The sequence below is a fragment of the Strix uralensis genome, chromosome 8 (assembly GCF_047716275.1).
Source record: "Strix uralensis isolate ZFMK-TIS-50842 chromosome 8, bStrUra1, whole genome shotgun sequence".
Classification (NCBI taxonomy): Eukaryota; Metazoa; Chordata; class Aves; order Strigiformes; family Strigidae; genus Strix; species Strix uralensis.
The window spans coordinates 23,883,619-23,908,613 of record NC_133979.1 but is presented as its reverse complement, the minus strand read 5'-3'; the positions used below and the strand labels follow the sequence as shown (position 1 = coordinate 23,908,613).

The following is a 24,995-nucleotide window of genomic DNA, read 5'->3' as shown; positions in this document are numbered from 1 at the left end:
AGACAAAGATGAAAATTCCACATTGCAAATACATTTTAAGTGATACCTCAGCAATGAAGGAGGAAGAGATGTAGGTTGGGAAAGCAAATAAGCACCTTTAAAATATATCATGAAATCTTTGGGATAAAACCAGCCTTGCATCTGAATCATTCAATTTTCAGGTTTTACATCTTTTTTACTTTTAATTTTTTTTGACACTTTATGAGACAAATTCGTCACAACTCAGAAACTGTCGGTACCGGTAAGTGACACAACTCTTGCACCATTGAGTGTGCAAGGTAAACATCATGAAAATACTTAGTCTGTTTTTCCTTTAAATCTCTTTAACATCTTTTCATAGAGGCTTATGGCCTCAGAAACATCATGTCTGCTGAATATTGTTATTCATTATATCATAAGATTTTTCCATGTCATGTCAAAAAAACAAAGTATGCTGGTCCTTATCCTAATTTCCAAAGCTTAATAGATGTCTACTCAGCTTGACTATTGAAGCAGATTTTGTGAGGATGAAAACAAGTATAAAGCATACCGTTGTGAAGAAATAAAATGATTGCTGGCCAATTTATTTCTGTGAGGACAGAATAGACAGAACACACACATAAAAGAGGTAACAAGATAATTACTGCAATCTAGGCTACCAGTGCTCACTGCAGGGACTACCCATCTGAAGAAGTTCTGAGCTAAAAGGATCAAAAAAACTAAGGACCGTTGGCAATCAGAAAATGACGTGGGTTGCTGGCTGCTAGTAGGTCTGCTGAACAAATGTTCCAGCTCACGTGAAGCACAAAAGTCAATTCTGCTTTTTATTCAGTATTTTTTGAGCCATATGAATGTCTCAGGTCCATGTTGCTGTATGGAATCCAAGTCCAAAAAAGGTACTACATCTTATTCTGGAAGTTATGGATAAAATTCCTCTTGTCTGCTGGTAAAATGTAGCCACTGTAGTGAGAGTAATGAAATGTGAGCCCTTTCTTTCATTTGTTTATTTCTGGTAATGCATTTGGTCACCAGTCTTTTTCCCTGTCTTTTTGCCTGAATTTATCTAATCCATCATAATCTCCCACCAAAAAAAACCTTCCTTTGTGGAATGGGGCTACATCAATAATAAAGGATAAAAAAATTCAATAATAACAAATATAACGTTGTATAGGTAGATATATTATTCCTTCATTTGCAAAGCAAGGATCAGGTTTTTAAGCTTCTTAAATCTGTAAGTAGCTTTGTGGCTAGAAAAGAAGTTTAACCTGTGCTCAGTAATCCTGCTGCACCTTAGTACCTTAGAATCCAGAGATTTACAGAAGCCTCTTCAACTTTATTCTTTACCGTTTAGTTTTCACTGCTAAATTTTGGAGGAAATTGAATTAGATTCCCACAGGCAGTATGGAAAATTGGGCAAAATAGCTTCTTATTCTCCCTCAGCTGAATATAATATATGTAGTGGGGAACAGCAAAACCTAGGCACAGAGAGCATGTTTGCTTTGCTTTCTCAGTGGGCTACTTCCCAGCAGTTTGGAGACCTTGATATTAAAAAAGAAAACAAAGTCCAAAAGGGCAGCATAATTCCCTTTCCCACAGGAGTTAAGACTTTCCAAGACTCACAGAAAGCATGCAGGGCATGGAATTGCCCACTGTTTGCCCTAAGCCAGCCCAACACTGAGAGCACACAGGTGCTAAATTTAAATATTGACATGTTTATAAGATTTATTGTGTTCACACGCTAGTAAACATTTCTATATATTCTGATTATTTAAATGGGAACTACTGTCAAGTTAAATGCTGGTCAATATAAACAAGACAGGATCACTACTGATCTATTTATATCTCAACCTCTATTTGATTAGATATTTGATAGATGCATACTATCTTCCTTCTGAAGCCAAACGTTAGTGGAGCAGGTCCTTTTGGGTTTGCCACTCCTTTCCCCCTGCCCCTTTCAGCCAGAGGACCACAAGCAACCTTACCTTGCCAAATAAACTGTAAATGTTTCTCATTACTAGATGACATCCTTCCAAACAAATAGAGGCAACTGAAAATGTTTACAGGCTAGATCAGCAACACTTAGAACTCAAACATAGAAAGGAGGAGGCAGTAACCTATTAAACCTCTTACAAACACCTCAGTATTTTTAAGCATTTGAAACTCTTCTGATTTCTTGGCTAGATAAAAAAATGTTATAAACCAACAGATATGAAAAGATTCAGACTTACTTCAGTCTCTTAGGTCCAAAGTCTAAAAATAATCCAATGATGCTTATGCCTAGTTGAACAGAACAGCGAATTCTGAGTCCAAGTTATTTCAGTTTACCACATAAAAAAATACCTAAACTTAGTATTAAATACTTAGATACATCTAGACAAGTGGAATGGCCAAATGCTTTTTTCTAATCTTCATTTCACATTCTCTAAGTGATAAAGCTGAAATAAATCTGTCTGAAAATATAGCTGCTGTTAGCTGCTGCAGAGAACTAACTTCCATCCCCTTCCCAAATATTCATTTTTGCCTGTTCTTCAGAGATATTAGTTTTCATGGAAATGTGTCAATAAAGAGAGTGGCTATAAAATCTGCTAGAGTTTGCCAGCAGCATGTTCTGCAAATAATTTCACCCGTGAACACAGTTTGCCAGATTCTTAGCTGATGTAAATCCATCTGGCTCCAGTAGAATCAATGAATTTATGGTAGTTCACACTGTTTAAAATGTGGCTTAATTTGTTTCCAGCTTTCATTCATATTATTCTAGGCTCACTGGCTGTATTTTTAGATAATGGCAGATAACCTTTTTATCATTTGGAATGGCAGACCCAAGACCTTGAAGAAGCATGGCATGGAAACTGGGTGTCAGTGGAGGATAAGGAGCCCAGGTGTGATGTGATTTTAGGGACATGTCTGCTGAGAAGGTAGAAGGCTTGTTATTTTACATTGTTTCCATGCATCTATTTTGCTCTAATCTTTAACCTCAGAAATAGCAAGCTTTTCTTATCTACATGAAGGATGCTGAACGGGGCCCATGGCAGTCATGTCTCTCCCAGAGAGGAAACAAAATCTCTTGCTAAGATGAAGATCAATAATGACAGATTCTTCCAGCGCTACCAACTGATTATTTAACACTAGTGATTATTTTAGTAGGTTCCCAGACTACCACTGAAGAATGGAGAAAAAGCAGCGGATGTAAGCTCTAAGTTCATCAGTATTACAATTAGTTTTTCTTTTTCCTTCTTTCCCACTTGAAAATTTCCTTCCTTCTCACTGGAATCTCTGGTTTCACCTAAGTCGCTGTACTTCACACAGAAATCAATGTCTTGATACATAGATGGGATAGGATGGCAGAGTGGGAAGTACATCTGTTGCAGAGGTACTACACAGCTTAGGTGTTGTGAGTTATCATGATATATCACATGTGTTTTAATCGGTTTGTTCTAAATATCAAGAAAAACTAGGAGACGGTAAAAACCTGAATATCCTCAGCTGCCCATACCGTAATGCATCAGACAGAGAAGGGCTACGGAGACAAGAATGCAGCACTCTCTCCACCAGCTGGAACAACGCAATCTGCTTGGCAGTACCTTGTCATTATCTGTCTGATGGTGCAAAAAGTTAAGGAGAATGCTGGCTGAGATTTGAATACTGCTCACTGACATCAGGATATTAAGGAAGCAAAGTTTTTGTTATTTTTAATTTTTTTTTGCTGCTGTCCCAACATCCTGTTTAGCTAGCCTTACTTTGTCATCCATCCATTGGGCAGTAAGTCAGTATCAAGTCAATACACACCAACAGATACCCTAGACACACCTTCGATTTTAATCACTATAATACCACCAGGCAGAGTTTAACCACTATATCACAGCAGTTGTAAGCGTTGGTACCACAACCTGCTAGACTGTTAAGAACGTGATACACAAACCTCAGATGAAAGGTGCAGCAATATATCACTGCAAAGTTCTATAGCTTACAAATTTAAAAACGAAAGTTAAAAAATCTGTAGGAGTCAGTTTCTTCTCTTTTCTCCTGATACAAATCTGAATATTAGATCTGAAATTCCTGGCATTGGGTTAATGTGCATCACCACTTTTAAGTTTATTGAGAGACCTATTTTTCTGGGTTTAATTTAATTAATACCAGTCTTACATCTGCTCAGCAGCAATCCCAAGAAAGCTGCTCTAAGATGCTAGTGATTACACCAAACTTCCTGTCTTTATTTGTAAGTAGTATTTCACAGTATCAGCTGCCAGCTGGTATCCTGAATTCTTTTTCCAAGCACAACACTGAAAAGGAACAATTTGTTGTGTGGGAGGTCTGAAATTGTGGTCATTAAATTACCATCCGAGTGGACATGCTTACAATACCATTCAAAAATGTTACTTAACTTTCTGAAATGGGAAAAATTTTATTCTCGCATGCAGTGATACCCCAAGTGAGCCGTTACAAATTCATGTCCATGATTAATGCTGGACAGACCTGGCTGAAGCAGAAGTATCTTTAAGCTTAGAGAAAGACTTGGGGCATAGCACCTATTGTGTCACAGTAGGGATAAAGTATTTTCATGAGCCATTGTCAGGGGAGCAGCATTTCTGCTACATGAGAAACAAGCAAGGTTAATTTCATACTGATTTCAATAACTTTTTGAGGACTATAATAAAGAAAAGCAGCATAAAAATATCCATGGTGCGCACAAAATTCAACACCAGGGAAACCAGTTCTGTGAAGCAGTACATCTGCTGCTCTTTTCACAAGATTTCACAGCATTTCCCTTTGAAAGACCTCCTATGGACTCATTTAAAGGCTCGAATGTGCCCCTAATAGTCACTGCTGCAGGGATGGTATATACAGAAAGTGGGGTATGGGCTGTAAACGGGTTGCTTCCAAGGGAGAGAAAATATTCCTTGTGCTACCCTGAGCAGTACTGCTGGGAGAGGCAGTCGATGTAAAGCCCTAACTCGGTGCAGACACACACACACACGCCGCCACCGCCCTCGCTGGGGGTCCCTTTGCCTGGCCCCGTGCAGCGGCAGCAGCTGTGAGGGCCGGCTCCCCGCACACAGGCCCAGAGGGGGTGCAGAACAGCACCACACCCCCCGCCTACACTTGGACACCAGGTTGCACTTGAAAAATTGAAATGGCTCTGATAGTTTTAATGCAACTAATAGCTTGGTCCTGTTTCTACTGCAGTCAATAACAGGAAAGGACTTTCTGTGGGTCCTGGTATGAGGATTCAGTGAGGAACCTTCTCCCCTGCTCATTCTCTGAGAGGCATCTTATGTGACCAGCTCTGCTTTTAAGCCCTTTTGTTAGGGGGTTTTTGAGAGGATTTTATAAATCACACAAAGCCCTGAGGAGACTTCCACCTCTCTTCCAAACAAACACAGAGGCCAGGGAAAGATCTGTTTCCAAGAAGAAAATGAGTCATAATGCAGAGAAAAGTAAATGCAAAGCAGAACTGTTTACAGAGGTTGTCTAACCCTGTCAGAGCAGCTGGTTCAACCCAGCTCACAGTGGCTCCCATGAAACACCCAGCTGGGCAGGCTGCTGCCGTGACAGGAGCCATGCAGGATGGGCCAGGGAAGTGGGGTCAGGCCGAGGGGTAGGAGACAGCCAGGAAAGCTGCAGGCAGCAGATCAGGAGACCCCACTTACCTCTCTTTAAAAACGGCCAGTAAAGAAGTCAGACTTTTCTCCAACGAGAAAAGGACTATTGAACATATTCTTGGTTTTATCTTCTATGTATTTGGGCTACGTTTTGCTCCAGATGTACCACCAATACACACAACCAGCAATAAAGCCCACACAAAGAACAAAGGCTGAATTCTTATTTCACTTAAGTTCTGTTAATAAATATAGTTACATGCAACCTCTAACGCTCCCTGAAAAGTCCAGGATTTAAGTGCTTTAAAAAGACATGTACTTCAAAATCAGATTTTCATTCTCTGATCTGTCTTGTTTTATGGGAGATGTGTGGGGGAACAGTAAAGAACTGTTGATAAAAGCACACTTTAATTTTCAATGCCACTATGAGATGTCTAGACAGTGACTGGACATTTAGGAAAACCACCAGGATAAGCGAGGGCGTAGCAGAAATGTAATCCAGGTTGTTCTCTTTTGAGAGTCCTGAAATTCCAGACATGAAAACTTTTAGCATACGATTTAGTGGCCTGTCCTCTTGGTAGATATTTTAAAATGACAAATATGTAAAATATTTTTGAATTGTGAATACACAGCCTAGCCCCAAACTAACATGTGATTCTGAGAACTAGCTTAATATTCCTCTTTTCAGGCTTATACCTTGCTCCTGGTCCGCACAGAAGCCACTGCCCAAGAATCATCTCTGCAACCACTCTGAAGGGCACTTTTTTACACAGGTAAACTGTGTCCTGCTGTTCCCCCTCAGTGTTTTGCTGTTCTGCTGGTTATTGCTGATATTACTTCTAGGTGTTACCTGAGTTTAAGGACTTTGAATCATCCCTCGCCCTCTGCAGTGCTGCCATCGCTACCAGAAAGAGAGAAGGATGGGCAGGTTGCTGCATGCCTGAGCACCGGTGTCCCAGCCCTTGTTCTCTGCCGGGTCCTGCTGGCGCCTCCCTTTGATGTTTCTCATAAAGGCAAAGGAGAAGACTGCACTTACTACACGGGCAGGTTAATTGATCCCTTTTTGAAAAATCATATTGCTGAACTTGAACTTTAAGGATAATTGTAAGGCACAAAGCAGCTATATTCTTTTCTGGAGTGTGTTTCGAGGTATTCATGATTAAACTATCAAAGTCAAGGGTGCATAATGAACTGTTCAGAGCAATCGAATCTGACTAAATATTTCAAAAGTGCTTTTGTTCTTGTGTTTTCTTGTGTTTCATTAGGGTTGATTTTCAAAATGCTTAGGCCTCATGGCTCCATCTAAAATAATTGGGAACTGGCAGCTTCTTATTACCAAAACAGACACTCCAAATCTACTTAAAAATATATAGATTTTTTTTGTTTCTCTTTTTCCTTTTTCTCTTTTAGTTTTCCATCATGATTAGAGGTCATAATTTGAAAGAGAAAAGGGAGAAAACTGAACAGAACATTTCTCATTGTTTATCATGCTAGCCTCAATTTTTTAACTTTTAAATTCCATACAATATAAGCTCCTTGTCACAGAATAATTCCCTCTGGAATTATTATGATAAGAATTATTTGCCAGTAGAGCCATGCGAATAATTGATTTTTCAGTTCACTGACTAAACTGAAAAAAACTGGGGGGAAAAAATAATTTGTGTCAAATGAAAAGAATAGTTTTATTTTCAGGTTTTAAATCCCTTTTAAAAAATATTTTTGACAATTTTTTGAGCAAAAATGTTTCCAAAGGAAAAATCATGGCTTTTTTGAGTTTTCAAAAAAATTAGTCAAAAGTATTTATTAATGTGTGTTGAATTCTGAAGATACTTTTAGTCACCCTTGACAGATGTTTCTTCTGTGAATAATTTATACTTCAAAAATACTAATCCTTTCTCCTCCTGAAGAAAACTAGATGAAGAGTGAGTGGTTTGTGTCTGTGCATAGTGTTCGAAGTATGCCAAAAGCAACCTAGCATCCTACAGCTAACTTAGATACTGAAAAAGAGCTATTGGGTCATCTTACCTCTAGCCCTGTTGGTATAACAACACAGCACAGTGAAATTATTTGCTGGGACTAATTTTAAATGGTTTAGGAAATAAAGTTCTAACTGTATCTTTTATTTTTAATTTGGCAAAACAATTCTTCTTTCACCTACTGTATTTCAGGTGCTTATTTCACATAGAGAAAGCTTGTTTTCTTTTTCAAAATACCATATGACTACTGTTTAATTATAGACACTACTTATTGTTATCTTGAAGCCATTAAACTGGCTAGATTCTGCAAACATCTTGTTATGTTTTATTAAAGTCTGTGGAATTATACAAAGATGGGAAAATTACAAATGCTCTTTAGTATTAGAAAGCTTGAGATAGATGATATCATGGGTCAAATTTACTGGCTTTTCACCAAAGAAAAATATGAATGCAGTATATTAATAGATGGTCTGTGGATATGACTCCTAATGGATGACCTGGTCTTCTCAGAGGTGGGTGGCCAGAGCTAGGCAGTCCTATTCACTTATCAGATGCAGCTGGATAGGAGCTCTTAGACCTCAGATGGGGAAAAGGAGAAACCTGGCTTCCAGCATTGGTCTTGGAGCAGCGAGCAGGAGACACGTATGGACATGAATGTACGCCTGCCCATTGCAGTACCACCAATGCTGACTGGCTTTCCCCCAGTGCCAAAACAGGTCTCTCCCTGGGTTTAGTACTTGTCCTAGCCTCAAACTCATGTCACATGTGACAAGAGACTTTGTGTATGTCTTTCTCTGCGAAATGGGGTTGATGATACTACTTTGATTTTATTCCATAAGTGACAAAGGACCGGTAGTTTGAAAGCAAAGTCTTAAGATTCTGACCTAACGTCAGACTAGAATAAAATAGTGATTGCTTTTGGCCTTCAAGTGCACTGAAACATTTATTATTCATGTTTGTTTTTAACAAATACTGGGTAAATCAAAGAATGTTCAGACAGAGGCTAGAGCAGAGCTGCACTGTATGCTGAGGGGTTGGGAACATGTTTTTGTTGTCTATGAAAACAGACATGCTGGGAGGTCGAATTAGATCAGTGACTATAATATTCCATGTACCAGAACTAAACAACTTCATTTATATTTCAAATCTTTCAAATCAATACTTCTCTTCATATTCTGTGACCCCCACCAGGAAACTCGTATAACTGAAAATTTAAGGAATAGATTGCAAGTTATGAATAATGTAAGGCTGTCATAGGGGAAAGCAAATTGTGAAATACTGCTGACAAAAACAATCAGTATATGTTTATACTGAAGAACAAACCTTTGCAATTCCATCTTGCATAACGTAGCTTTTAAAATCCTATACAAATTTTTCTGTTTTCCCTGAAATGTCAAGCATGTTCCTCAGCCTCAAACTTCAGTGGCAAATTGTGTTCGCAAAGAATGTCTGAGCTAATCTGGCAGTAAAATGTATGCATATATATATATATAAAATAAATATAATACATAGCTCTATGAACAGTACTAGAGAACTAATAGATGCAGGTAAAGAAAGAACCTAGAGTTGAGGAAAAAAAAAGTCATTAATACACAGCACCCATTTTTCAAGCAGCAGCGTATTACAAAGAACAGGTCTAGCAAGATTGGACAGGATCCTATCTGAGGCATGGACAGTCAGACGGTGAACAACAGCTTCCTTGCACTAAAGCATTCTTCAGGGCATGGACTTATGGAGACTGCTGTTCAAAATGAATTGTTTTTTGTTTGCACACTGACAGAGAGTTGCCATCCATTGAAAAGAAGAGGGATTTGTCCTGAAGACCTGATGAGTAGGAAAAGACAATGTGCCCTGAAAAGATCTTAACAAGAGCTTTTGCATGACACAGCTTTATCCTTAATGAACTCACACATAATTATCAGAAACCTCCTGAATTATGCAAATGAAAAACAAAAAGGAAAGGACAATAGCTGCTTTATTAGGAAATATTTTTGTAAGTAATACTTCTGGGGATGAAGGAGTTAGTGTTTGTATCTGATATGTTTTAGGGCTGTGTTCTTTCTCTCACACGCTGAGAGAGTTGCAGAGGAGGAGGAAGGAGACTGGGATTTAGGATGGTGCCCACAGCAGCCATGACCTCCTGTCCCCCCACCATTACTGCTCATCATCTTTCCTCATCTGTTCTTATGCCTGCTCAGCACCTCCTCCTGTTGACCTACACAAGCCAGGAGGGGAGCATTACTCAGGAAGAAGTGCTCCCAGATCTTATTAAAACTGTTCTCTGCTTTCATGTTGGGCAGAAAACCTCAGGAGAGGAAAAGGGCAGAACTTGGTGGATTTTGTGCTATATACAGATTTATCATGATGCACAGCAAATTGACTAAATCAAATGACTTAGTGGCCACATAATCATATCACAAAGGGAACAAGCTTCTGGCATCTGTCCAGAAGTAACAGAAGTTGTATATAGCTTTCAGAATACAACATTTTTATTCCATTTTTTTCTATGCAAATCACTCCTGTGTTTTGTCTCAGTTTTACCCCTTCATGATAATCTCTGGGTTTTCAGAAGCTGACCTACCTCTTAAGATGAAGAACTTGATAAAATAAGGAAAAAAAGTCGTAGTCTGTAACAGGCTTCTCTTGAGATGCATGCACTGCAGACTGGGAACTCCGATAACACCCGTCGCAAAACAGCCGCCTTCCTCTCAGTGTTACTGGCAAGTGCCCTGGGCTGCTGCCTACAAGTCTCCTAGGATAAAGTCTCACCTATGCCTCATGGCAATTCTTTCCTTTTCTGTTTGCTTAATGTAGTTATAGCAGCTGAATTTTCAAACCTGGTTTCTTTTAAAATATGCTAAGCTTATGAGGATATAAAAAAGTACACATTTCATGTGGTAGGAATTAGGGGGAAGCTCCTGTATACAGGGCATTGAGACTGGACTTTATGTTCTATTAATTGTGTTTGCATTGCCACAATATTTGCACAACACTCCAAAAGGCCTCTGTCCTCAGCCCATTCTAAATTGCAGAACCTTTTCTCTGGGACTAAGCCCTTTTTTTGGTGGTCCTAATATGTGCAAGAGATTTTTCAAAAGTCCTGGTATAATAAAACACAGACAGAATTTACAAAATCCCTGATTTTTTCAGGAGGTTTCATTTTAAATGCCAAATATCTTTAAAAATGTAACATGATGCTCTTCATATGAAGCCTTTAGACAGAGCATGTGTTATCTCCTCTCCACAATTCACAGTCAGGCTGAATGTCAGGCACACACTAATTGTGCATTTCTTAATCAAAACCTGACTGTACAGTCAGGAAACCAATGAACTATGTTAAAAGTATATCCTTCACCTGCTTTTGGAATCAAGACATAAAACCCTTTGTCATTCTGGTGGTATTGCTCTCCTCCATCTCCCCTATTTAAACCATGTATATTTTATGAAGCATTAACAGACAAACAAACCAAACGTATAGACCATAAAATCCAAAGTCTGCATTAGTCTCCAAAAGTAGCCATTGGAGTGAAGAGAGATTTCAGAGTATGATCTCTCAATATAGTGACTCTGTATCTGTAAAAAACGAAAGTCCAGATGTATGTTTTAAGACATCAAGTCTAAACCATGAGACATGGTTAGACACAGAACTGAGACTGTTGCCATCATCCACCTGAAAGGATGAATCTCAGAAACAATCACCATGTTGAAGGTTACTTCTAAAGTGACTAACTCATCAAATGATGCAAACTGGTTTGGGTGTGTAAGGACTCGACACTGTTGAAAATTTCTTTTGAGATATGTACAGTAGCAGACAAATGTTATTTTACTTTTCCCTATTTCTTTCATCCAACTGTTTTTCTACTTCCCGTTCAGCATTCGGCAACAAAACAAATGGAAAAGGGGGATGAAACCCTTTTTTTTTTCATGGTCTAGATTGCGGATTGGTTTAAACATTTTTAGTAGCAGAATATTAGCAGTTAATGTCACTCAGATTGTTTGATCTTTAGCTCATTAATAACTGTAAGACACCATTCTGGAACCACAGCTTCCCATCTTTTAATTCTCCTGTGTTGCAGAGGGGAAGGAGCTGCCCTTGCCGGCAGACTGTAATTCCTGTGAGACACAAGTGATTAAAAATGTAACTGGCTCCTTGCTGTTCTGCTGGAAGAATTATTTCAGGGGCATTCAAAGGAAGGAAGGCATGGTTCCATAAGCATAATCTTTAATGAAGCTTGTTAAATGATAAGCAATTTTCTGCATTGACAAAGAATAATAGGTTTACTTTTTCATTGTAAATTGAGATGTTCCTGCTGAAGGTTTCTGTTCCTTCTTTGAGCCACATGGGCAGCGACTCCCCATGTGATACAACTGGAGGAGTGATGATCACCGTAAGAGAAGCAAAGACAGTGAGAAATGAGCAGCTGGAGGTATGCAAGGTGTGGGAGGAGGGAAGGAGGATTTCCCAAAGTGGGTCACTGACAAAACAGACACCTTACACTGCAGCTCTGTCCCCTGTCCCAACTGCCATTGCTGCACCCTGTTCCTGCCAGCTCTGCTCCCTCGGTGGTGCAGAAGGTCACGGGACCTGCTGTGCTCTAACTGGGGGGCAGGAATGGTAATTTTTTGTAATTTTTTTTTTCCCTAAGTCAATTCCTGGTTGTGCTTACATGGCAAAATCAACACCCCTAGCTCTAAGTAAGGGAAGAGCAGCCCATGGTTCAATAAATACAGTGAGATGATGTAGAGCCAATTAAAATGTGATGAGGCTCTAAAAATACAGCCAAGGTAAGTCAGGCTAAAAAACCCCAAATCTCTCAAATGACCTTCCCTCTGTCCCCAAAACAACAGATGGGAAGCATCCAATGGCCAGGACATTTGTGTTGCAGTGAATGCTACCAGCATACATCAAATAAAACCTAAAGGGTGAGCTACTGAGGGAATGAATTTCACATTCCCTCTCATGCACAAGAGGCTATCAGAGGTTCCTGGACTCCAGTTCATGTTCGCGTGGCTTGGCCTGGCATTTCTGAACAGGCCTAAACAAAAGCACTACAGAAGCATCACCAAGTCAAAGAAGTTAAAATTAGTATGTTTATCATGACTTTCGTAAACACCATCTCAAAGTCTAAAGATTCTTAATGCACAAGAAAGTTAAATGGGAAAATGAGTAAAATCAGTTTTACCAAATATAAAAGTCAGAAGCAATAAACAATCCTGCAACTGTTCTGTCTCTGGTAACTTGCATTAAAATATATATAAAGTGTTCTGGGAACTGAAGCAATGCTTCAGTTCAATAAAACTAATGCAATTAAAGAGAAAGAATCCTGTTTTTCCCCTGCTTGCAATTTCAAATGAGAGCTTCCTAAAACTTGTGACCATTGCTGGAATCCAATTCAGGACCCCAGCTTATCAAATTCCCATCTCTGGCACCATGCCTTTGAGGTATTATAAAGTGCTGCTCATCACACCAGCTCTGTCTATGAATGCTCCAGATAACTTTAAAGTGCAGACACCCCATTTTGAAACAGGCAAGTGTTCACTGTGAATCAAAATGGAGTCATCAAATGTGTGCAGCCTTCAGCCAGTGCTCCTTTTCTTGCAAGGCAACAAAGGAAAATGTGTTAGCACAAAGTCTCCCTGTAACATTTTTTTAAACTTGGAAAGCTTTGCAGGACAGCATACCTACGCAAAGCTGCAGGTTTCTGAGACCCTGTAGAGCAAGCATCTTATTCAGTAATTCATCCCGGGGCTGAGAAACCGCCAGGCTAATGAGCTCTCCTGCAGCCTCTTCCCCTGCAGGTGCTTCCCTGGAAGCACAATCTTAAATCAGACACCGCCATGCCAGATGTAACTCCCCAAACAAACACCAACCCCTCCCTCCCAACGTGGTTTAAGCAAGCCATGACAGCACTAGAATCTGATTTTGATGAATTCACAAACTTCTTTTCCATTCAGACAGTGGGAGACGAATTAATTCCTCAACTTCTTTAATGCTGAGAGCCATGTCTTGGGAATTCAGTACAGGAACATATTAATCTCTCTGATAGGCAATAATGCAATATATTACTGATGGGGAAGCCAGCACATCAGCACTGTGATAGTGACCCTGACCAGCAGATGACTGAATGGGTAAGGAGAGAAGGAGCTGCTCTAGCTTGAAGGCACAGCCTCAACTTTGGCAGGCAGTCCTTCACGCTTGTCCCACTACTAATTTTCCAATGCATTACTTTGTCGCTTGGGTATCCAGAAACACTCATTACGAAGGTATGTGACAGCCCCTGATAATACATGTCTGTGGCAAAATAATTGATCCCTCTCTGCAGTGGTGATCTTTAACGCTCATAGGGCATGGTAGGTTATTAGATGGAAGGCACCCTTTGATGGTCTCTAGTGTAATACGTTACCAGACAGCAATGTGCCAACTATCTATCACTTACGAAATAATGTCATCCCTGGAAAAGGGCCTGGCAGCAGGGGTTAGGGGAGGAAGAGCGTTTAATTATATTTGTGGAAGAAAAGATGTCCTGAGAAGAGTGGGCAGCCTGATTATTTATTGGCTGTTCAAAAGCACTGAACACAATCTAAGAAAAAGATCAGGCTCTGAGATACGGCAGTTCGCATTGCTGTACAGACTCTAGCCTTGAAGTCAAGTTCATGCTGAAGAACAAAATTACCTCTTACAATATGTGGTTTACTTCTGAAAATGAAAAGGGTAAGAGACATATTAGTAATGTTGGCATTAGTGGAGGCAGCTGTTTTTAGATATTTGGTATTTCAGGGATGTGAGTTTAGCATCGTTATTAGAAGTACAGCTTACTATATTCCTCTGCTAACTTTCCAACAGGGAACAGATGGTTACCCTATTACCAGCCATTTGCATTTAACATATTGTAATGATTTATATACCACATGTCACCTAACAAAGTGAAAACAGTCGATGGCAACTAATTAGTTGAGTGTTAAGACACATATCTCAATGTACATATCCTTATTGTAATCAAATTTTATCTTTTAGGTTCTTAATAGGTTTAATACGCAGCATAACAGAAATACTGATGGCAGTTAAATGTGAACCACCATGTTCCTCTGTCATCGGGACAGCACTGCTATCATTAACAGTTGTACCAGTACTCCCGTTACATGCCTGTTTTATGAGTGATGGTGCAGGGAGGACAGATTATAACAATCCATTGTGCTTCTCTACCAATCTTTCTTAAGTGTATTTCGAAGTACTTTATAAATCTTAACATATCAGATACTGGCTCATATTACAGGCCAACACATATCTAGAGAGGATGCAAGTGGGGATACTGCATGGCAGAGAGGAAAGACACTCTGCATAGCTCCCGTAAAGGCAGAAATAGATTTAAGGGTGAAAATGAAAAGAATCACAAGGTCTTCCAGGGAGTTTACAAGGAAGAAGCAGACAACTATTGACATTTGCACAAACATCAAAGTCAGAGGATAGACTCAAGGGTTCAAAGAAAGAGCATAATTTTAGAAAACTGCCTTCCAGCACTGGGACATGGGCATGTGTATGTACCATACATATTGCATTATCCATAGCATGTCCCAAGGCCTGATCAGCCTTAACCCACAGTATGAAGCTATGGGTTATCAGCCTCTTCCTGAAATGTTTTTGTTTGGTTTTAGACTTACTTTAAAACAATGGTCATCACCTCAGAAATGTCAAAAATGTCAAATCAGCAAAGTACAGCTATGTTATTCCAGAGTATAGCAGCATTTCCAGCATAAAAGTCATACCATTCATTCTTTTTTACTAATTGCTACCTGCTTAGAAGTCTGGATGAACTGTTGTGTGAGCAACCAGATGCTGTTCACGGACAGATTCTAAGGCTCCAAGGACTCAGTGTGCTGCAAAAATTAGAGGTGTTCTTATACAGTAGTGGTAGTATATCAAGAAGTTCTCCAGTTCATGCTCCCTCCTAATGTCATTAGGACGCCTCTTGCCATTCAGCATCCCTTCATTTCTACCATTCCCCATGAATCTAACCAGGACACAGCCCGTTCTCCTGCGAAGGGCTGCAGCTAACATTATGCTTTCCTGAATGTGTCAGCAGTCAGACTTTCTTTTGGGCATGCTACCTGCAGCATAACCCCTTGTCTCCATTTCCCTCACCATATTGCTGCCTGCAATTCACAGCATTGCTGTTTCTTTCTGTAGCTTTCTTCTTACTTTTTCATGAACAAGATTATATTCTATGAAAACAGAATTACAGCAGTGTTGAAAACTTATCCTGTTGTTTAGCCCAATTAACAAGATGTTTCACCTGTGTTTTGCTGCTGACTCATTTGCACTACAGCCCGTTGTGATCAAGTAGGGACCATGATGATTCCCTTTGTGCATGGGTCACTAGTACTGCTGAGGCCCATTAATCCCAGAGATGGACTCAAGAGTGAAGGAGAGGAAGGGTTCTCACAGACCCCACGTAATGAGACTATTAGACCTTGACCTTTACTAACTCACTTTCTGGTTTTCTGAATACGTGCCTCCATGTGACACTATCACTGGATGTAGCAGAACTGTCCTGCTTTACAGCAGCCTTATTATACAAATATGAGATAGGATGAAAAGACTGACAGGTGTGGGTTTTTTTCTCATTTCTTTTAAACAGAAGCTGGGACAGTCTCCTTACTTCTGTCCTCCCTCCCTCCTTTCTTTCTTTCCTTCCTTCTGTCCTCCCTTCCTCTCCATCACTTGTTTTCCCTCAGTCCTCCTACGTGAACACATTTGAAACTCACTGGTTTAATACGCGTAACTTCACTGAAATTACTCTCGATTTACAGGATGACATCTGAAACTAGTATCAGGTCTGGTCTCTTGTTTCAATACTTCTCATACCGTATAGGGAGTGATACATAGCATTTACTATGGCACTGTACTAGAGGCAAATAAGAGGAAAGGTGGCAAAGTTAACTCTCTTAGTTTCAAATATTTCCCTAAATAACAGCTGAATGATGGCTCTTTTATTGCAACTAACAAAAAAAGATTAACAGAGAGAGAGAGAAACATCGCCTGTGTCACGAGAAAGCACATGGATTTTCTAGGTTCAACTACTACCTTCTGAGGCACTTCACATACTGAGGAGTAGCCAGGAAAAATCAGCTCTTAAGCACACGTAATTAAGTACTGAGATGGACAAAATGGCAGGCAATCTCACCATGCTGGTGCCCGTGGAAGGGATCAGAATGTTCAAGAAAAAAGCAAAAGAAAAAAACCCCCACAAGTTGGTAGTTCCTGTTACTTGTGAAATACTTGAAAATTTTTAAACTTTTAACATGACAATATGTTGTACCACTCCAGCTTTAACTTCAACCTGAAGGACATCCCTGTGCCACGAATCATTTGTATATGTGATCCAGGAGCTCCTTAAGCTTATTTCAGTGTTTGCATTAAATTGAACTCTTTTGAAATGAAAAGCTTAAAGGAAAGAAAGTTTCTGCAAGATATTGGAGTCACTGAATTTATTCAGAAAGGCTCTTTGGATAGCTTTTCAGCATACAAAGCAACACAGAAAGAAAATTTCTCTCTTCTTTCATCAGGAGTTTCATCTCCTCTCCTTTAATGTTCAATGGCAAAATGAATTATACTACAAAAAGGCTTGGTGACTCTCCTCAAGCACTCTGATCCTGCACGATACTGAGCTTCCTTGAAAGACAGCTGGGGGAGATCAGTATGGAAATACTTGACCTCTTGCAAAATGGGCCAAGAAAAGATGAACACATGCTAATGAGCAAAGGTGGTGAGTGAAACCTGGTGATTTAAACCCACTAGTTTCAAAAGTGTGTAGCAGAATTAGAGACCTAGTCAGCCATCCAGACTCTACTGCTCTGCTCCCCTTTCAGCCACTACAAGACTGAGACCACTCTGAGCTGATGGACAGGACTTGTGTCACCAGGATGGAGGGTGGAAACCAGTATTATTTGAACATGGGCAGGAGTAAAACCTACCCAGGACATCTGTACTGAGTAAACCATTGGAAACTGCTCATGTGTGAATAAACACAGTGACCATTTAATTATTTCAATTCCTGATGATCCTAGATTTGTTTACAAAAAATGAAGGACCATTTTCCTTAGTGACATATTACAGTAGATATATTAAAAAAGCTAATTACACTTGGGAGTGAAAGATAAATTGACATGCTCTTAAATACATACATTTATTTTTCTTTCCTGTTCTCTAATGAGTTCATAATTTAATTGGAGAAACTGCTAGATTCCCTCCAAATACTAGTGAAAATCTCAAAGGAGAACAAGCTGCTTATGCAAGTGTTCTCATAAAACAAAGAGTATTCAAGTACGGTAAATAAATACTAGAAACCAGAATGGTATTCAGTTGTCTCCTTAAAAGCCTACATATCTTCATATTGATGGTCTGGTTCTGAGCTGAACATTAATGAAAACATTTTCTGTTATAAATAAAACTAAAGCACTTCTATATATTACAACTTCCCTAGGGCAAAGTTCTGCTTTTGGGTAAATTACAGAGGGATATTATTACAGTGTTGTCAAGCGTATGCCAGAGTAACATACAGATTTAATCCAATTAATCCAGCTGTAGAATGGATCTGTAGAATAAACCAGAGGATGAAACATGGTACAACCCAGTCTAGACGGTGTGACTGTCTGCTGCAGGCTGCAGTGCGAACTCCCAACTCAGGGCGGCAGATCAGCTCTTTTTAAGAGGAAGGGCACTCACCTACCCCAAACACACTGCAGCAATACTGAGTTGGTTCAGGGTCACAGCTGGCAGGAGGGGCAGGCTGAATAAAAAGACAAAAAAGTCCCAACCCCCTAAGTAGCAAATATGATTTCCTTCAGAGTAATTTATTCAGATGCTGAGATGGATTTAAATTTAGAAGAGATAATGTGTAATGTGAGAGCAAGAAACTGTTAAAAACTGAGGACACTCTTCACTTGTGTACTGTGAGTTAAAGGTTTCTATTGCTGCTGGAACTGCAACCGTCACTGAGACAGGGTCAGAAAACCCTGGGGCTTAAATACAGAAGCTTCAAGGCGAGAAGAGTATAAAAATAAATTCGAAAGGGCTTAATAACATTGCACAGAGGCTGGATATTCTGGTGTCAGAAGGAAACTGGTGGCTCTTAGATCAAAACCTAATCACCCAAAAGCAATAAAATCCTTTGTTTTAGCCAGCTAGTCATTCCATCACCCACTGGGGTAATGCTTTTTTACTAGCATCCTGAATTACAGTTAATTTACAGTGTATAAATGTACGCATCACTGACAATATAACAGTTAAATCAAAAATACTTTGGAATGAACGTGGTTAAACCTTTAGTAGCCTGATCCAAAATCTGCTAGGAACCTTTTGCTTGACTTCAAAAGAATTATTATCAGCATTTGAGTGAACTTCTACCAAAAAAATGTTAAAAAAGGGAGCTGTGCCTCACAGCTTACTGCCAGAACTGTCCTTCACATGAAACTGAAGACTGGCAGAGCCCACAGACACTCCAGGCCACCCCTGCAGGCAGTAAAGTGAGAGAAACGTTCCTGAGGTTACCGCACAAGGCATCCTCTGATTCTCTGCAGCAAGGCCAGACAAGGGGGGAAATGTCTGCTCTTTCTTAGTTTCCCATCCCAGAAGACTTTATTTATGCATTAGTCGACCTTTCTAGCCGTTAGGACCATCTTGCTTCAGCAGTTAATTAACACAAGTGCCATAATTTAATACAGTTAATGCTACTTGATGCCCTTTAATGTACCTTCCATTAGTGATATTATTGTAGTATTACCCTGTAAATTAAAATGAGATCAAGACTAAGAGAGGCTCTCTTTAATTAAGGTACTGGCACACTACATTGTCCATTATTCAGTAGAAAAAAATCACCCTGATTTAGCGAAGCCAGACCATCGGTAAGTCAGAATTAGCTCATGTGGATTATTAGGTTTCTTGAATAATGTGAGAACAATGGGGTTGCTGAAATTTCTAACAGCCACGTTTCCTTTTTTTCATCATCTTAATAAATACACAATGGAAGTGGTAAATTGAAGATGAATAAACTGGTGGTAATAGAGGAGGTAAGGCATTTATCGAGAGTACACAGGTTTTCATCTCTAATGCAACATACATTGGGCTTATTTCACACCAAAATGCAAAACAATGACAAAACCAACCCTATATGAAGTGAGCAAATCTCCTATCTATAATTCACTATGAAGTATTAACCACCCCAGCATCTTGTATATTAAATATGGTGGCTTTAAGATAGATGCTCTTCACTATCATTGGTCCTTAAAATACAGTGTGAAACAAATTACATTTTATGCTGCCTTTAGAAATGTGCTATTATGAGCTTCAGTGATTCTTCATGATATTTAACCTACAGGTTATTTTTTTTCAGTAAAAGGACTAGCTTTAAAATGTGTCTGCTAGCATCACTCAACCACCACATGTCAAGCTCCTTGGTAATGGCCCTTTGTATCTCATCCTCATGGAACAGTCTAGTCTAGCTTTACTAAATGTATATAAATATCTAGGTCTGAAAGCACGGAATATGAAACGTACCAAAAAAAAAAAAAAAATTGTAACTTACTTTCCAGTTAACATCCTAAATTAAGGTGCAAAGGCTGAAAAGCTCAGCTGAATCAGAAACAGCAGCAGAAAACCCCTGGTAACCCTTGCTCGCCTCCATCGTGTTCCCATGCACAGGGAATGCCAGGGCATGTGACTATAATGCTGATTTGGAGACTCTTGGCGGGGGGACCTGTAAGATTTCCGGTAGGAGACCAAACATACCTAAAACCAGGTGACATATTGCAAGTTACACTTGGTGCAACTAAATAATCAGGGGCTGTGTACTGCAGCCCCACGGCTACTTAGCAGTAAGCAAGCCCACAAAATCTTTGACAAGGAGGGCTCACTACATATTGGAGGAAAGGCCACCAAATCCCTAAAGAGCTGTTCTTCTCATTAGCAGAAGAGTGGTAAGAATTCACATGAATCTAATCTAGTGAGATACTATTACACATCAGATATTTAAAAGAAAGCATGTGTCCAATTACTGCAGCATTTAGACAAGCATCAGTATCAGATAAGTTCTCTCTACAATCATGCTTCATTTCTATAGACCATTTTTCACAAGACTTCCATGCCCCAGATGTGCTCAGAAGGTTTCTGTTTCTAATTTGCATGCAATGCACTCTTTTTTAATCCTTCAGATGCTTTCTTTGATAAAGTACTGATAGTCTAATTGAAGTCAGACTAAGCTCCAAACGGGTTTTCAGATGAGGAGTAGCTTTTCCTTAAAGTGTAAGGAGTTTCCAATCCTGAGCCTTGATATGATGTCTCTGTAGAGCTAACCTATGTGGAGCCCAATGGAGAAAGAATACACATTAAATAGAACATATGTATTATTTTTTATCTACTAAGGCTAATTCTACCACAGTATTTCAAACAGTATCTTAAGCTGTCCATGATCCACTTAGCCCTCCCAAGAGACTTCTGAAAAATAATTTACAGTGTAACTAATGAGAATTACAATTCTTAAAACAGCAACATTTATCTTATATTTCACACGTGCAGTTAGTGATTCTGTATGTATGCATACATATTTGGTGTGGACACAGAAGATTGTAACTACATGCTAAATCTACGGTCCTAAGAAATGTATTTGGATGTCATATAAAAATATGTTGGCACTGCAAAAGTGCATATGCATTCAAATCTGTGTGTGGCATCAATTCTTCCTTTATATGAAGTTAGAAGAATACTTTTCAATTGATTACATCACAGTAATTTGATTCTATTTTGATTTTATGTATCGATTTTTGCAATATGGAAATGCTTATGAACATGAAAGCTTGTATAAAAGAGGTAAAAAATGGCAAACTCACTACAGCAGTATTAAAAATATAGTCACCAGTGTTTTATATAATCACTGTCTCTACTTTTTTTTTACTCAGTCCTGTGTCTGCAAAAAATGCCCTGGGCTTCTAATATACATTGGCTTCTCTGTTCATTTTGATACTTAGCTTCTCTTAAAAAAAAAAAAAATAAATAAAAAAGGATGATTTGAACTCTCTATAGAAGAAACTGAGAAGAAGGAAAAGGTACATTAGAGAGGTGAGTGAATTGCTAATAGGGAAGGTCCCATTTATTTCTTCTGAACAAACTGGCATCCAAGACATGTAAAGGGTATCACCCTCCTGCTTGAGGTCATCAGTCAATTGCTAGTTTGAGTTGGGAAGAGAATTTCCCAACAGAAATGTCATTGCACAGTTATTATTTTTGGAACTATGGCACCTGACACCAACCACTGCTTGCTCTAGAGGGACTATCTGTCTTGAACCTAGCTGAATAATCATCTTTGTTATATTCAAATCAGTCTCTCTAAAACACTCTTGTTTTTTCCCATTTTACTTCATCTTTACTGCATTTCAGAGCTAATTAAAGTACAAGGAATGGACTCTAATCTCTGCTGCCTTCCTTGTTCACAGGCAGTTCATAGCCAGACCTAGTGGGAAGGGTCTGTGCAAGGGCTGCTGTATCCATCACAGCTTACATTAAAGGCCTGAAAAAGTCAAACGATAAAACAGAATCTCTCTTTTTATTTAACTGCCATCAGATCAGGCTCCAACTATATAAAAGCAGAAAATGTCCTAATGCCAGGGTGCATTCCTGAGCCAATATAAGAAACTGTTAATACTATCCTGCTTGTAAGACCTAGGGCTCATGATCCCAGGCTAGTGACAGCAAATACCTGGTACTTTGTGCCACTGAGTCTAAAACTTCTAGTATGACCAGGAACAGACTTCAGCCGAGCCAGCTTTCCAATGACATGTCTTGGCAGAAAATGTCATTGTGTTTGGGGAAATAAACAGTTTTGAGTAACCTCTAAAACTAAACACACATGCCTGTTTCTAATGGTATATATTCTCTTACCTTCCGTATACCCTTATGTCTGAAATTGCATAAAAGTAGCGTGCCAGGTGTTGCTCATCTACATATATTTCTCCAGTTGCTGGCCTAAGCAGTCTTATCCTCAGATCTGTGATGGTAAAGAAATCTCTTAACTTCTTGGTTGTGTCAAGCTGGCCATAAAGAGAAGCCATGTTATGAAGCCGAGGTCCAGCAAAAAAAGCAAATCTATCTTTGATTTCAAAGTGGATTATTTTACTATTTGTCATGTACCCGGTAGAGTATTCCTCTGTGCAAATGATTTCTAGGACTGTCTGCTGTGATAAATCCTTCACTGATTTTGGATCCATGTGGAAAGCATCTAAGCAGTCTGTGGCATAATATTGGTAGGGCTGCCATGTTCGTCCATAGTCGAGCGATTTCTCCAGAATCATTTGGTCTGGACGGCCAGATTCAAAAGTGATAACTATGTTATCTGTAAGCTCAATGGTTTTGTTCCAGGAGAGTGTAATATTAACATGAAGAGGCTTTGGATAATCCTTCCAAGTTGTGGACTGCCAAAATGTGGAGGGATGTCTTCCTTCGAGATCGAACATCAGTTCTGGAGGATGAGCCAGTTCTTGGGTATTCGCATCACATTCATTATTGCACATGTAGGGATTCCCCTGGAAAAGAGCAAAGCAGTGTTAAAGGGGCACGGTATAGGTGACTGTGACACATAAAGATGTTTCTTGTCTGGCACATGACAACTGCTGCTTTTTCTCCAGGAGGGAAACCAGGAAAGAAAAAACAAATGCTTGTGAGGAAATACCTTTATCTTGACAAGATTTATCCTGACCATTTTACCTGTTAAAGTAAATGTACACACACACATAGACAGCACCCTTGCTATATATAAACATGCACATAAACATTTTTCTTAGTATGTTTTAGAGAAAGAAAAGAGCTTATTTACCCTGAACAACTTGGACCAGTGAGCGAGTCACAAAAGACTGAGAACAGTAAGCAAGTCTCTAATAGCTCAGTAACAACTCCAACTCTTCCTAGAAAGATGCAGCAGCTGAAGAGAATTTCTTTTTAAAACAAGTATGTTCCTCAAGAGCTCTGCTCACAAAAGTAATTTTAGGGCAAGTGTTTTGAGGTCAGCAGTGAAGCCAGTATGTACTCTGTATGAACCAATACTCAGTACACCTTCAAGTTTCCTTTCACCTGGGTGTGAAATTTATCATGCTTAACTGTGCTCCCAGTTTAGCACCAGCTTGCCCTAAAACATTTACACTCGCCACCAAAAGCCATTACAAAACCAGTGCTCTGCCAGCTCTGGGGCTTGATTCAGACATCTGCCATCTTATTACAGTGTAGTGAAGTACTTCAGGAAAGACTTTTCACAAGACGCTGGCTCGAATTTATCAGGACAAGATAATCCGGCACTTGATTAGGTGGGAGGTGTCAGCAGCTCCAGCTGGAACGCTGCCGAGGTGGCTGGAGCTCTGAACTGGGGGTTGAGTTAAAAACAGCAACAAAAAAAAGCTTGCCAATACTGCTGCTTGTCCTCTGTAGCAAGGTGAAAGTGAATTATTCTCTTCCTGGCCTTTTGATGCATTAACTTGCACACTACAATCTTCTGCTTCTGCACAAAGGCTACTTTGTCTGCAGATTGGGGATATCTTGCAGCAGTTGCCAAGATATCAGACCCCGTGGGCTGCACTGAATCACGTCTATCTAATTTCAGCTTTCAACAGTACATTAATATTTTGCTACTTGTTCATTCTGCGTTTGTTCCAGAGCAACCGCTGCCCTGTATCCATCCCTCTGCCTTACATATGGGTTGTGGAAGAAGCCATGCCTCTTTTCACTGATGGTCAGCACTGCTGGGGAAAAAGATGCACATGGCTCAAGCACTGCTCAATAGGGGTTTAAGTGTAGCTGTTATTGTAAGTGAAGCAGAGTTCCCCTCACCTACCCTGAAAACAAAACAAGCCCTGCTATGATAATAAACCTTTTTTTTTTTTCCTTATAATTACAGTTATGCTTGTCTCCATCTCAAAGACTCAGGGAAATGAAGTGATTCAGTGCCATCCAGTGTGGGAAATGGGTTTCAAACATGAGTTTCCACCTTGGCTGCTGCTCTGCTCCTTGACATACTCCCACAGAACACAACCAAAAGGACTTCTGCAGTCACTTCAACCTCCCCACTAGCAACTTCCTCTTACCTGGGCAGGGAAATACTATTTCCTTTCTCTCTCTCTTTCCCATTAATATAGCTGAATGCTAAAACTGACAACGATTCACTGAGACTCGAAGTTAGGAAAAAAACTACAAGACAACAAAAAGGGTTATTTGAAAAGCAGCACACTGCTTGTTACACTGACAGCTTCAAAGCATGCAGCTGTAACTGGAAATACTCTGCAAAACGTGTCTATAATAAGTCCCTGTTACAGCTCTGATTTCAAGCTCACGGTTGCTATTTCTATGCCTTCCTTTTGAATAAAACAGTGAAAATCAAAAATAAGTTTCAAGCAGAATAGAGAAAACACC

At 39.6% G+C, this 24,995-nt stretch overlaps 1 protein-coding gene across 8 annotated transcripts in view; it reads right to left on the bottom strand.

Moving 5' to 3' along the window:
- The window catches only part of NTNG1 (netrin G1), a 157,344-nt gene that overhangs the window by 65,286 nt on the left and 67,063 nt on the right, over positions 1-24,995 (bottom strand). For all 8 annotated transcript variants that reach the window (XM_074876666.1, XM_074876672.1, XM_074876669.1 and 5 more), the window contains exon 3: positions 22,482-23,122. In XM_074876666.1, the coding sequence (XP_074732767.1) occupies positions 22,482-23,122 (641 nt within the window). The remainder of the gene's footprint in view (positions 1-22,481; positions 23,123-24,995) is intronic.